Raw genomic sequence first — 13,538 nt, 5'->3', positions numbered from 1 at the left:
GCTACAATGTCACGATCGCAATCGTCTCTGATTGGTTAACGCTCGCTCACTATTGGCTACAATGCATTGTTGCAACAAGAATCGCACAAATTCAGCCAATCAGTGTAATAATGATTGATGCAGGTTTTAGACAATCGCCTACAGGTCTGATTGCAGCCAAGCGCTAGTCTAAAATTAAAAAAAAACCGGCCAAGTGCGAGTCAGGCTCGCGCAATGAGGGTTCCGTACTACAGTCGTTTTTTACGATATATTGCACGGTAATTCAAAAACTATGAATTATGATGCATAAAAATAAATAAACATCCGTTTTAGAATGCACAGGTGAAGCATTTTCATATGATACCCCACTTGATATAGTTATCTTATTTCGAAAATTGAAAATACTAATGTAAGTTGTAACCACAAATTAACGATTTTCAGATTTTTCCCCGAACGTCTGCTATAAGACCTACCTACCTGCCAAATTTCATGATTCTAGGTCAAAGGGAAGTACACTGTAGGTTTCTTGACAAACCGACAGACAGACAGACAGACAACAAAGTGATCATATAAGGGTTCCCTTTTTCCTTTTGAGGTACGGAACCCTAAAAAATTAATTGAACTGTACCTGTAGTACAAGATTTTACGTCTCACCAAACGAAACCAAATTCGAGAGTCGAAATACTTCCGCGTTACAGTAAAATGGACCTAAACAGCCTTGAATTGAAGTCAAATATTCAATGCCACTGATTTTAATTTCGCAATGTTTCCGCTTGGAGCGCTGGCTGTAGAAGTGTAGACAAACTTGAGCTTTAAAACAAGGCACTTAAGATCCAGTTTACTGTAACGCGGAAGTATTTCGACTCTCGAATTTGGTTTGGTTTGGTGAGACGTAAAATCTTGTACTACGGGTACTGGCTCTGAAAAGTTGAGAGTTGCAGATAAAGAATACTTGATAGTGATTACCAGTAGCGTGCAGGTCATAGAGGCATAAATGCACTGCTTACCGCAGTTGTAAGCTATTTATCATTATGACCATATTTTTCATTATGACCTGCCAGTAAACAGGTTCCTACCTAACTAATGCCTACCCTGGCTTCAAACCCTGTGCACGCCACTGGACTGATTACTATCACTATCAAGTATTCTTTATCTTACGAAGCGTAGTAGTAGCATTACATTAGATTGTACAGTCATCAATGCTCATGGGTACTCATTACAATGTAATGAACCTTCCTCTCGTGCACTGCATCTAATTATACCCTACGGTCTTCGTGTACTTGTATTGAAATCAATAATAAGTTCCGGTACGCACTGTTAGATAGGTACTTTAAATTAAGTTTTATTTTTATTTTTTTATTCAGATACAAGTTAGCCCTTGACTGCAATCTCACCTGATGGTAAGTGATGATGCAGTCTAAGATGATAGCGAGCTAACCTGGAAGGGGTATGGCAGTTTTTATTAAACCCATACCCCTTTGGTTTCTACACGGCATCGTACCGGAACGCTAAAACGCTTGGCGGCACGGCTTTGCCGGTAGGGTGGTAACTAGCCACGGCCGAAGCCTCCCACCAGACAAAGACAAAGATAAGTTGCGAAATGTGAAGACAAATCGACGTTTTTTTAAAAAACTGGTATAAGAATAAGAATGAGAATAATTTATTTGTTAAGATAATTTATTTATTAATCAGTACCCATATTATAAATGTGAAAGTGTATTTGTTTGTTGGTTTGTTGGTTTGTCCTTCAATCACGTCGCAGCAGAGCAACGGATCGACGTGATTTTTTGCATGGGTATAATTTAAGACCTGGAAACGGACATAGGCTACTTTTTATGCCGGAATAACAAAGAGTTCCCACGGGTTTTTTAAAACTTAAATCCACGCGTATGAAGTCGCGGGCATCAGCTAGTAATTATATAAGCACCGTTTGACTGCAATCACACCGAACAGCAATATGAAGGAGATAGCAGATTTGTAGAGCGCTGTCTCTGTCGTTGAGACCGACAAAACGTCATATACGAGTGACAGAGAGAACGCTCTACAAAGCCGAAATGTCATTCTAAAGGCCGATATACATTACTTTCTGCCGCGTACTGTACTGTGGTGGTGATAGAGATAGACAGCCTAGTAGATACCTAGGGGTGTGCAGGGCGTCCCCCCGCCTCATACCCCGATTGCCATCTCGACCTGTCGCGTACTATAGATATCACGTATTTTCTGACGTACCCATATTTCTAAATAGCGATTAACTTCAAACACTGTTTTTATCACCAAAACACGTGGAAATTTTCAAAAAATTATGTTAATAAAATGTAGGTTAATCTATGTAGAACGCGAGTCTTTAGTTTGGTTAGTATTATTTTTGAAAAATTCCTTGTTTTTGACTGATAACCCAGAAACTACTTTTTCGAACTAACCGCTTTTTTTTTTAATAGATTTAGCGAGCAAACGAGCAGGCGGGTCACCTGATGTTAAGTGATTACCGCCGCCCATGAACATTTGCAGCACCAGAGGAGCCGCCGATGCGTTGCCGGCCTTTTAGGAATTTGTTGGTCCGCCCCTTGAATAACCCCATGTTATAATCTAGTGGGAACACCGCCGATGGGAGTTGGTTCCACAGTTTTTACAAACAGGACGACGACAGTAGGTAGGTATTAGCAACTGCTGCTATGCTGGATCCTATTTCAATAACTTGTTGCATTTTAACGTATCAAATCGCTATTTACAGATGCTAAAAATATCGTGTGGCTTTGACCCTTAGGTATTGCAGTCAGGGCACGTTACGTACATTGATATCTTTGAGTGAGCCGCGCATACGAAATAAGCTTTTCTGCATGTGCCCTAATACAGACAGTACAGAATTAGAACTCGATTTATAGCAGGGAGTATAAAAATACTCGTCATCGAGTCAAGCCAGCGCGTTTGTACGCGTGACTGCGCCCGCGGTCGCTGGATCATATTATTTTTTTAAATAGATATAGCGAGCAAACGAGCAGGCGGGTTACCTGATGTTAAGTGATTACCGCCGCCAATGAACATTTGCAGCACCAGAGAAGCCGCCGATGCGTTGCCGGCCTTTTAGGAATGTGTTGGTCCGCCCCTTGTATAACCTCATGTTGTGGCGGAGTCATCTATAGTCCGCGACAGGTCGAGATGGCAATCGGGGTATGAGGCAAGGGGACGCCCCGCACACCCACACGTCACTCGCGCTTGCTCGCACCGGGTTAGCGCGGAGGTTGCGGTGCGTTCCCTTCTCGATTGCCATTTTGACCTGTCGCGTTCTATACACCATGAGTGTGGCGCCCGGGGACACCAGACACCTACCTACCTCGATTATGTAAATATTTCACATTTTTGGGAAAAGAAAGACAATAAGGCAGAAACAAATTATCGGACGCGGCTGACTGCCGCTACTTATATAGAGGTATAAGAAGCTCTATTACGGTAAAATGACAGCTTACATAGTGTGACGATCGCAATCACCTCTGATTGGCCGACACTCGCTCACTATTGGGTAAATACAATGCATTTTTTTTAATGAACATTAGCCATGTTAAATGACTAATATTCCCCTTTCCTCTCCAACTAAGCGTCAAGCTTGTGCTAGGAGTAGGTACGACAATAGTGCAACGGGCGGGGTTTGAACCGTCGACCTTTCGGTTTTCAGTCCACTCCTTTACCGGTTGAGCTATTGAGGCTCTAAATTGGCATTGAATACCAATTCAGACAATCACAACAATTGCGATTATAATAATGATTATAAAATGTACACGGAACTGTGCAAACTATCGGATGCAACACAAGTCGCGGAGGTAACTATGAGCGCTCGGACGTCCGATAGTTATCTAGATAGGAGATAGCCGCGTCCCAAACGACTGATCTGTCGCGGCTGTGGGCCGCGGCTTACAGACACATCAGATAGTTTGTTTCCGCCTTAAGGTGAAGAGTTCGTGATTAGGATTTCCCCAACCGACTCGAATATATATCGATTCTGAGGCAGATATAGTGCGCGCAAAACAAGTAGTCCATTCTGAACACGACGTGATTATGCATTGTATAAAAATAGCTCATAAGAAAGCTCAGAGTCACTCAGCGGGCTATGGAGAGAGCTATGCTTGGAGTTTCTCTACGTGATCAAATCAGAAATGAGGAGATCCGTAAGAGAACTAGAGTAACCGACATAGGTCCAACAACCAACCGTCAACGGGTTTGCTAAGCTGAAGTGGCAATGGGCAGGGCACATAGTTCGTACAACCGATAGACGTTGGGGTCCCAAGGTGCGGGAATGGCGACCTCGCATCGGAAGACGCAGTGTTGGAAGACCCCCCACTAGGTGGACGGACGACATCAGACGAGTCACAGGGAGCCGCTGGATCCAGGCGGCGCAAGACCGTGGCGTGTGGAAGTCCCTACAAGAGACCTATGTCCAGCAGTGGACGTCTATTGGTTGATGATGATGATGATAAAAATAGCTCTCAGTTGGGTTTATATATCTAACCTATGGAATTAGGAAGTACTTAGTACATATCTAAATACAAGTACATATGAAAGTCTTAGTCCATGACCTGCGCATGTTCTCAAAGTGGTGTGAAGGCTGCCAATGCGCATTTGGTCAACGTGCTTGACTACGGCCTAAATCCTTCTCATTCTAAGAGTGCTCAGTAGTGCCCTGGCGATGGGTTGAGAGGATGATGATGATGACATAACCGAAATGCGAAATTTTATCTGAATCTACACAGAAAGTCACTTTCACTGTTAAAGTCAATCTAATATCTATCACGGATTATTTTTCACACTTTCTAGCGCAAAAAAAACGAAATTAACTTTTTAATTACACGCGAATCATCTATAAACCGAGATTGAAATGAGTTTTGCATGGTTTATTTAGAAATAAGATTGCTTTTAAGCACGCAATTGCCATTATGTCAAATTTCATAAGCCGATTTAAAAAATAGAGGTGGTTCTCTAATCAACATCATCTTTGCCAACATTTTTTCAGCTGAGTGAAACACCTACTCTATAGGTTTTGATTTATTTCCGAGTGATAAAATATGAGATCCACAGGACATCCGTAGGAGAACTAGAGTAACCGACATAGCTCAACGGGTTGCGAAGCTGAAGACGTGGCAATGGGCAGGACACGCAACTAGTTCGAAAAATTGATAGACGTTGGGGTCCCAAAAAAGATTTTGGTACATATTAGTTTTTTTTTATTCAGATACAAGTTAGCCCTTGACTGCAATCTCACCTGGTGGTAAGTGATGATGCAATCTAAGATGGATGCGGACTAACCTGGAAGGGATATAGCAGTTTTTATTAAACCCATACCCCTTTGATTTCTACACGGCGTCGTACCGGGACGCTAAGTCGCTTGGCTTTGCTGGTGGGGTGGTAACTAGCCAAGGCCGAAGCCTTTCACCAGGCCAGACCTAAAATTAAGAAATTATAAAATTCCAAACCCCTGCCCGGGATTCGAACCCGGGACCTCCCACTAACAAGACCACAGCGCTTATACCACTGCGCCAGGGAGATCGTCAAAATGATACCTCCATGCGTTTGTGAGAAAAAGTGTCTTGACAGACAGACAGATACATAGACAGATCACAGATGGACAGCAAAAGTGATCCTATCTATACGAGAACCGTTTTTTCATTCGGATGTAGGTATGGAACCCTAAAATGTCTAGTTTTATAGCTGTAATGTAACATGAATGTATGTGGGTTATCTAGGTGGTACTCGGCAACATCAAAGTCGAGGAAATTGAAATTTCAAGCACGACTGCCACGATCTCAAGCATGAAGGAGCCGATAAAGTTTTGTAGTGTAAAGTTTCCCTACTGAATCATCCTATACCGATTACAAACTTTTTAAATTGTTTCTCTGTGGTTTTCTATGTAAGCTTTCTTATTTATGGACTTACTAACTGATGCTCGCGACTTCGTTGCGTGGATTTACATTTTTCAAAATCTCGCGAGAGTTCTTTGATTTTCCGGGATAAAAAGTAGCTATGTGTTAATCCAGGGTATAATCTATTTCAATTCTAAATTTCATCCAAATCCGTTCAGCCGTTTTTGCGTGATTGAGTAACAAACATCCACACATTGATAATATTAGTAGGACTTGAATTCATAAATAGTTTTAAAAATTTCAAGGGAAGACAAAAATCAACATAAATTATGTCACTCTCCGAGAGTACACTGCATTTCGACCTGTCAATTTAGTTTAGAGATTGTATACAACAGAATAACTCATATTGTCTCCAGAACAAATGCATACAAATTTAATATCTAAATATATAAAAGAAAAAGGTGACTGACTGACTGACTGATCTATCAAAGCACAGCTCAAACTACTGGACGGATCGGGCTGAAATTTGGCATGCAGATAGCCAATATGACGTAGGCATCCGCTACGAAAGGATTTTTGAAAATTCAACTCCTAAGGGGGTGAAATAGGGTTTTGAAATTTTGTAGTCCACGCGGACGAAGTCGCGAGCATAAGCTAGTGTTATGTAAAATTCAGGTAAACTGTAGTACTAACTTGTGAATCTACAGAATAGAAAAGAATAATTTTTTCATTAAAATTAACTTTTACAAATGCTTTCGAATCGTTAAGTGAATCTACCATAATCATTACGGTCTATGGTTTGCACTTTGCAGGAACAAGACTTACCTAGGCATTATATTAATGAGCGATATTTAGTATGTTATGGTTTAACTATCCCCGGAATAATATTCTTACCTAGATTTGAACGGTTTAAAATAGAGGCTTTTAGCTTTGACGTAAAGTTAGTAACTAGGAACTACATAATATTGCACTAATCACAAAACTCAATCTAAAGGTCTCTTCCCACTCGCGTGCCGTACCTTTATAGCAATAAAAGTAAAAAAACCTGTGCTACTTTTTATTTTTGTCAATGAAATATTTTTCTGCAACCCATGCATGACATAATATAAACAGGTTATATGCAGTCGCTGCTTTCGGGCTTATCGCGAGCGCATTCCATTACAAACGTGTTCCCGGCGAATAAATTAAACAAGGTACGTACGTAATTTAAAAAGTTTCAAAAAAACCCGACCGCGGTTTACACTGCTTCTTTTCAGACTGCACATTAAAATGCATAAATTCCTCCATTTTGATTTTTTAAGAATTTTGTACGCAGTGACACTCGCGCCATCAAGACGAATCTTATTCTAATGACGTGTCATTTATCAAAATCGGTTGAGCCGTTGAGTAGTTACGAACGCCCATAGGAACGGACATACATATTACAGATCAAACACATACCCCTCCTTTTGGGTTTCGCCGTAGTCGAAAAAAAAACAACTACCTACAACGAAGCAATGTACATATTATTATACCTAATATTAGGACTCGCAATATAAAATTCACCATCGTGAACCGATAGACGTCCCTTGCTGGACATAGGTCTCTTGTTTTGCCTTGCTTGAATCCAGCGGCTCCCTGCGACTCGCTTGATCTCCTCTGTCCATCTACTGGGAGTTCTTCTAACACTGCGGTTTCCGGTGCGAGTTCGCCATTCCAGCATCTTGGGTCTTCAACGTCTATCGGTTCTTCGAATTATGTGCCCGGCCCAATTGACAGGTCTAAATCTAGTATTGCCCTTTTCTAAAGCATTATCAACGGGATCAATATCAATAGACCCGTCACTATAGTTTATAGATCGTGTACAATTAGAATCAGTCACATTATCATGCCTTCTTAATTAATTTATTTAAAATTTTAACACCTTGGTAATGTAATTTTTTTCTTATATAATATAACGACTAGCTTATTCTAATATGTGAACTACACATAAACCCTTATTTTACCTCTTAGGAGTTGAATTTTCAAAAATCCTTTCTTCGCATTTATAATAGGGGTAGTGATAGTGAGCGAAAACCTTTAGTTGTAACGTGTAGTAAAATACATAGTTCTATTTACAGAAAACAATGAACGCAATCTACATACCGAATCCGTACCTTACGCGAGTTTATGATCGGCATTAAGACACTTTTACGGTCCAAATCTAGATTTCTCTTCATGGCTAGACTTTCTACGCCGACCTAAATACGCGGCGGAAATTATTTATTGTTAACTGCTTTCAAATTAAAACTTCTTGGAAACCATTATTCATAATAATATGATGTTGTCATACTAATACAAGACTAGTAGGTAGTTAGGTACCAGGGTTATTTCGGATGCTAATATTTTGACATCTATGGATGCGGATGCGGATGCAGATGTCTGAATTAATGCGAGTGTTTCGCATTTTTGGATGCGGATGCGAATATCCATAGCACCCCTGTTGTACACTGTGGTACTATTGTACACTTTTTGATTTATTTGAAGACTAGCTTATGCTCGCGACTTCTTCCGCGTGGACTACAGAAATTTCAAACCCCTATATCACCCCCTCAGGGGTTGAATTTTCAAAAATCCTTTCTTAGCGGATGCCTACGTCATAATAGCTATCTGCATGCCAAATTTCAGCCCGATCCGTCCAGTAGTTTGAGCTGTGCGTTGATAGATCAGTCAGTCAGTCAGTCAGTCACCTTTTCCTTTTATATATATAGATAATCAACTAGCAAAGACGTGTGAGGCACGCGCTACTCTGGCCCCGCCGACTTTCTTTGTTACTTTTTGCAAATATGAATCTCCATCCGTAAAAGCTCCGCATTAATTAATACGGATGCGGATGCGAATGTACGGACTCTACCACAGAATATATAATAGTATGACTCTACCTACTAATATCACAGAATATTATATGTTTAGTACTAATGTGTTAATATTTCTTTTTTTGTTTCAGGTTACCTCTCTACCAGTGAAAACAGTGAAGTGTCATTTAAACCATTCTAATTCATAGTATACCAGTTTTCTTATTAACAACATGACTTGATACTAAATTTAAATTTACAAGTGTGTGTGTGATAGTGATAAATTAATTTAAAAAGTATTATCTATTTGTGATATTATATCTGTGCCAGTGTTCAAAATGGAAGCTTTGGAAAGGAGAGGACGCGTGATTGCAATAGTCGCAATCATTTTCATCGTCTTTTGGTCACAGTGTAAGTATAAATAAATAAATATCCTTTATTCAGCCAAAAAACAACAAATAAAGTAATATAAAAATTAAAATACAAACAGAGTACGACCTTAGTCCCTCCCACCAAGGAGCCGACCCTTAATAGCTTATACTCGCGACCCCTTCAAAATTAAAAATTAAAAAAACGCGGAAATTTCAAACCCCTATATTAACCCCTTAGGGGTTTAATTTTCAACCCCCTTTCTTAGCGGATGCCTACGTCATAATAGCTATCTGCATGCCAAATTTCAGGCCGATCCATTCAGTAGTTTGAGCTGTGCGTTGATAGATCAGTCAGTCATCTTTTCTTTTTATATATTTACACTAGCTTATGCTCGCGACTTCGTCCGTTTGGACTAAACAAATTTCAAACCCCTCTTTCACCCCCTTAGGGGTTGAATTTTCAAAAACCCTTTCTTAGCGGATGCCTACGTCATAATAGCTATCGGAATGCCAAATTTCAGCCCGATCCGTCCAGTAGTTTGAGCTGTGCGTTGATAGACACTTTTCCTTTTATATATTTAGATTTTGGCTGTAGGGGCTGCAAACCAAAGTGTAAGGTTGGTATGCCTGTGCTTCTATCTGTGTTTCTATCTGTTACCTTTCTTTAAAATCGTTACAGATAAGTGTCACGACTCAATCGCTGAAAGCTGAACCAATAACAACGGCATAGAGAGGCTTGAAACTTGGCCATGAACATCATCATCATCAACAATATGATCAACCCATCGTCGACTCACGCTCACTAATGGGCACAGGTCTCCTCTCAGGCTAAGGAGGGCCTGGCCATAGTCTACCACGCTGGCCAAATGCCGATTGCCTTCACTCGCCTTTTCACCAGAAACCTGCATGCATCAAAAGTGTGGGATGAGTCTTGTAATCCGCACTTGGCCAGTGTGGTTGGCTTTGGCCTAAATGGGTTTATGATGATCTTACTCTAAGGGCCACTGAGGTTGCCCTCTATATTTAATTCTCTACGTTTCAGGCAAAGGAGTGGACGGCCACAAGAACCACACAAAGATGTCTTACGTCTGTCCGCCGCAGTTCATCAGGCTGGGCCACAGCTGCTACTTCTTCAGCGACACCAAGGCCACGTGGCACAGCGCGCTCTTCGCCTGCAAGGTACGTACTCTCTACAAACAGTTATTCATTTTTTTAAGTTTAAAGTGCCTAATAGCTCAACGGTTGACGAGCGGAATGAATTTCGAAAGGCCGGCGCGGCGGTTCAAACCCTACCTGTTGCACTATTGTCGTACCTACTTCTAGCACAAGCTTTACGCTTAGTTGGAGGGGAAAGGGGAGTATTAGTCATAAATAGCATGGCTAATATTCTTTTATAAAATCAAATCAAATCAATCAAATCAAAGTTTAATTTTAGAGGAAGGTTACACCTTAACTCATTAACAAACTTCAGATAACTTTTTCACTCAGACATAAAGGATGTCTTCTCTTGAATCTCTTGAAAATACTGTCATCCAAATCACGTGAATTTCTCGTAGAAAACTCTTGTATATCTCTCACATTCGCAATTAGGTGCGAACTGAAGGGATGGGAGGGATGGTAGCGGTCGGCTTGATTTCTTCTGACATCTTGAACAATCATCGTCATATTATAACAAATTAACACAAAGAAATATTAAATACGTATAAACCTTCCTTTTGTATCACTCTACCTATGGCCTAAGATAATTTATTACTTGTAATAAAAACCGTATCGTTGCGTAGTTTTAAAGATCTAAGCGTACAGAGGTGCAGACGGCGATAATGGATGGCGATGCTTTTTCAGGTTTTTTTTTTAAATTTTTCTCTCCGTAAGAACCCTCCTCGTACTTCAAGGAATATTATGAAAAAAAAATTAGCGAAATCGGTTCAGCTGTTCCCGAGATTTGCGATCAGCAACATATTCAGCGATTCAATTTTATATATAGAGATTTTCTCTCCGTAAGAACCATCAAAGAATATTACTTCAAAGAATATTATGAAAAAAGAATTAGCGAAATCGGTTCAGCTGTTCTCGAGACTTGCGATCAGCAACATATTATTCAGCGATTCATTTTTACATATTATAGAGATATCTAGATATTTGTAAGGCAATCTAGTTGAAATGGTGTAGGAATACCTTTGTGTCTAGTAACACGACACTTAGCGTCGTTAAAAGAAATTGAGAAAAATGAGTCCATCTGCAGTTCGTCGAGTCAAGGACATTCTACTTGTGGGTTTAGTGCTTGCAATAAATTCTAATAACTCTAGTTTACGCTAGCCGATTCATCGCTTCAACACTAAGCTAATTACTGTAGACCTTGAGGCAATATATTATAAGCCGTAGATCTAAAACTTTTGCTCTTGAAATTTTTAAAAATAATACTTCATATTATTACAATCCTGCATGCTGAGAGAGAGAAGAATGTGTATTTGTTAAGCTGGTTGTAGATATAAATATTTTTGATCACAGATTTCCAATCTTCTTTAGAAAAATAATTAAATTAATTTAGTAACATATTTCTACTTACATAATTAATAATTATTAGCCTATTATTTATTTTTATTGTTATTTATAATTTGCGTGCTTTTTATTATTAAACTCTGGTTATGTTGTGCAACCATATTTTAGGATTACAATAAGGACGAAACTTTGTATTATGGAATTAGGTTATAATTATTATAAATAAATAAAATTATAATGTAGGTAGATACATGTGTGGTGATAAAAACAATAATATTATTGTCACAAGCTGTCGAACTCGCGGTTTGTACATTTTTATTTATTTATCTAATTCTGTAGGATAAACGTGATAAGATGAAAGTTAATAACTGTTCAAGTTCTTGTCAGCATAGCCAATAGTGCTAAAAACTTTGGCGGTATTTTTTAAAGAGTTGTTTTTCCCAAAAACTGCCTAAGAAACCTCATAATAATTTTTAAATCGCTATGATTATCATTTGAAGGTAAAACAAATTACTTTTAACTCGTACTTTCATGATCAGGAAAACTCAGTTTCTGAATTTTTTTCATAATTTTAATAATATACCTCTGTGTTGACGTAATACGGTGTTTTTCAACTTTACAGTTCTTACTGTAGCTGTGATAGACACGGACAGACGGACTGGACGGACTGGACAGTCTGGAAAACAAAATGTTTTGTATAATGTATATAAGTCCCGCAAATTGCAAATTCGCGTGGCCGCCATTTTAGTAACGTCAGCACTAGACTGAAGTTTCGAGCTGATGTTATATTTTTTTTTCGGCTGACGTCAAAATGACGTTATTTCGATGTTAATGAGACATGGTTCCAGCGCACTAGCAATTTGCAGGACTTATATGATATTTTAACGTACAGTACGCGGCAGAAAGTAATGTACATCGACCTTTAGACGGACACACCAGATTTGTAGAGCATTGTCTCTGTCGTGGAGACCGACAAAATTTTAACCGCTTGAATTCTCTGTGTATAATGCTCATTAATTTTGATAACCATTAACTATTGTCGAATTTCTTTGCTTTGGTTTACAAGAGGCGTGAAATGAGGCAGATTTGCATCACATTACCGGTTCGGTTACTTCGACGACCTGACATCACAAGACGCCGCGTTTCATATGCAAATCTAAAGAATAGTACTGGAGCCTTGCCTTGCGCGAAATGGGCGTGTCGAGGAGGCAAAAAGTGGTACGGGCAACGGTAAAAAATACGCACAATGATAATAATTGAACGTCGTACGGATATTCAAAAAACTGGCCAAGTGCGAGTCAGGCTCGCGCCACGAGGGTTCCGTACTAAAGTCGTATTTTTTTCGACATTTTGCACGATAATTCAAAAACTATGATTCATAAAAATAAATAAAAATCTGTTTTAGAATGCACAGGTGAAGACCTTATGACATATTATGATACCCCACTTGATATAGTTATCTTACTTAGAAAATTGAAAATACTAATTATTATTAGTTCATGACCACAATTTTTTTTTATGTGACGTAACCACAAATTCACGGTTTTCAGATTTTTCCCCGAATGTCTGCTATCTGACCCACGTACCTGCCAAATTTCATGATTCTAGGTCGACGGAAAGTACCCTGTAGGTTTCTTGGCAGACCGACAGACAGACAATAAAGTGATTCTATAAGGGTTCCGTTTTTCCTTTTGAGGTACGGAACCCTAAAAATAACAAAGTAGGTATTAAATGTAACCACAGAGCTGAGAATTCCACTAAAAACTAAAATAATTTCAGTATCTTATCGCAGTTCACGACAGTTTTGCAACGCTAAATACGGTTTATAGTCATAAAGATATCTTCATAAAAAGTCAACATGATATTTCTAAAGCCTTTGCTTCATTCATTAAGTCGTATGCTGATAAATTAGGTCATATCTAGTCTTCTTCCTTATCTTATCCCACGCTACGTGGGGTCGGCTCAACACTCAGAACAAGGACTATTAGAAGTAGCCCTACTACCTACCTACCTAATTTCATGATTCT

The 13,538-nt window shown here is 39.4% G+C and overlaps 1 protein-coding gene and 1 long non-coding RNA gene across 2 annotated transcripts in view; both read left to right on the top strand.

Moving 5' to 3' along the window:
* LOC138402371 (uncharacterized) overlaps positions 1-13,538 on the top strand; it is a 160,190-nt gene that overhangs the window by 17,604 nt on the left and 129,048 nt on the right. The gene's annotated exons all lie outside the window — the stretch shown is intronic.
* Positions 1-13,538, top strand: part of LOC117982475 (uncharacterized) — a 190,038-nt gene that overhangs the window by 107,023 nt on the left and 69,477 nt on the right. Inside the window, exons 2-3 of the mRNA XM_069498644.1 lie at positions 8,794-9,052; positions 10,055-10,191. Coding sequence (XP_069354745.1) covers positions 8,980-9,052; positions 10,055-10,191 — 210 coding nt within the window. The 5' untranslated portion in view covers positions 8,794-8,979. The remainder of the gene's footprint in view (positions 1-8,793; positions 9,053-10,054; positions 10,192-13,538) is intronic.

This window comes from Maniola hyperantus, chromosome 5 (assembly GCF_902806685.2).
Source record: "Maniola hyperantus chromosome 5, iAphHyp1.2, whole genome shotgun sequence".
Taxonomy (NCBI): Eukaryota; Metazoa; Arthropoda; class Insecta; order Lepidoptera; family Nymphalidae; genus Maniola; species Maniola hyperantus.
This window is presented reverse-complemented; position numbering and strand designations above follow the sequence as displayed.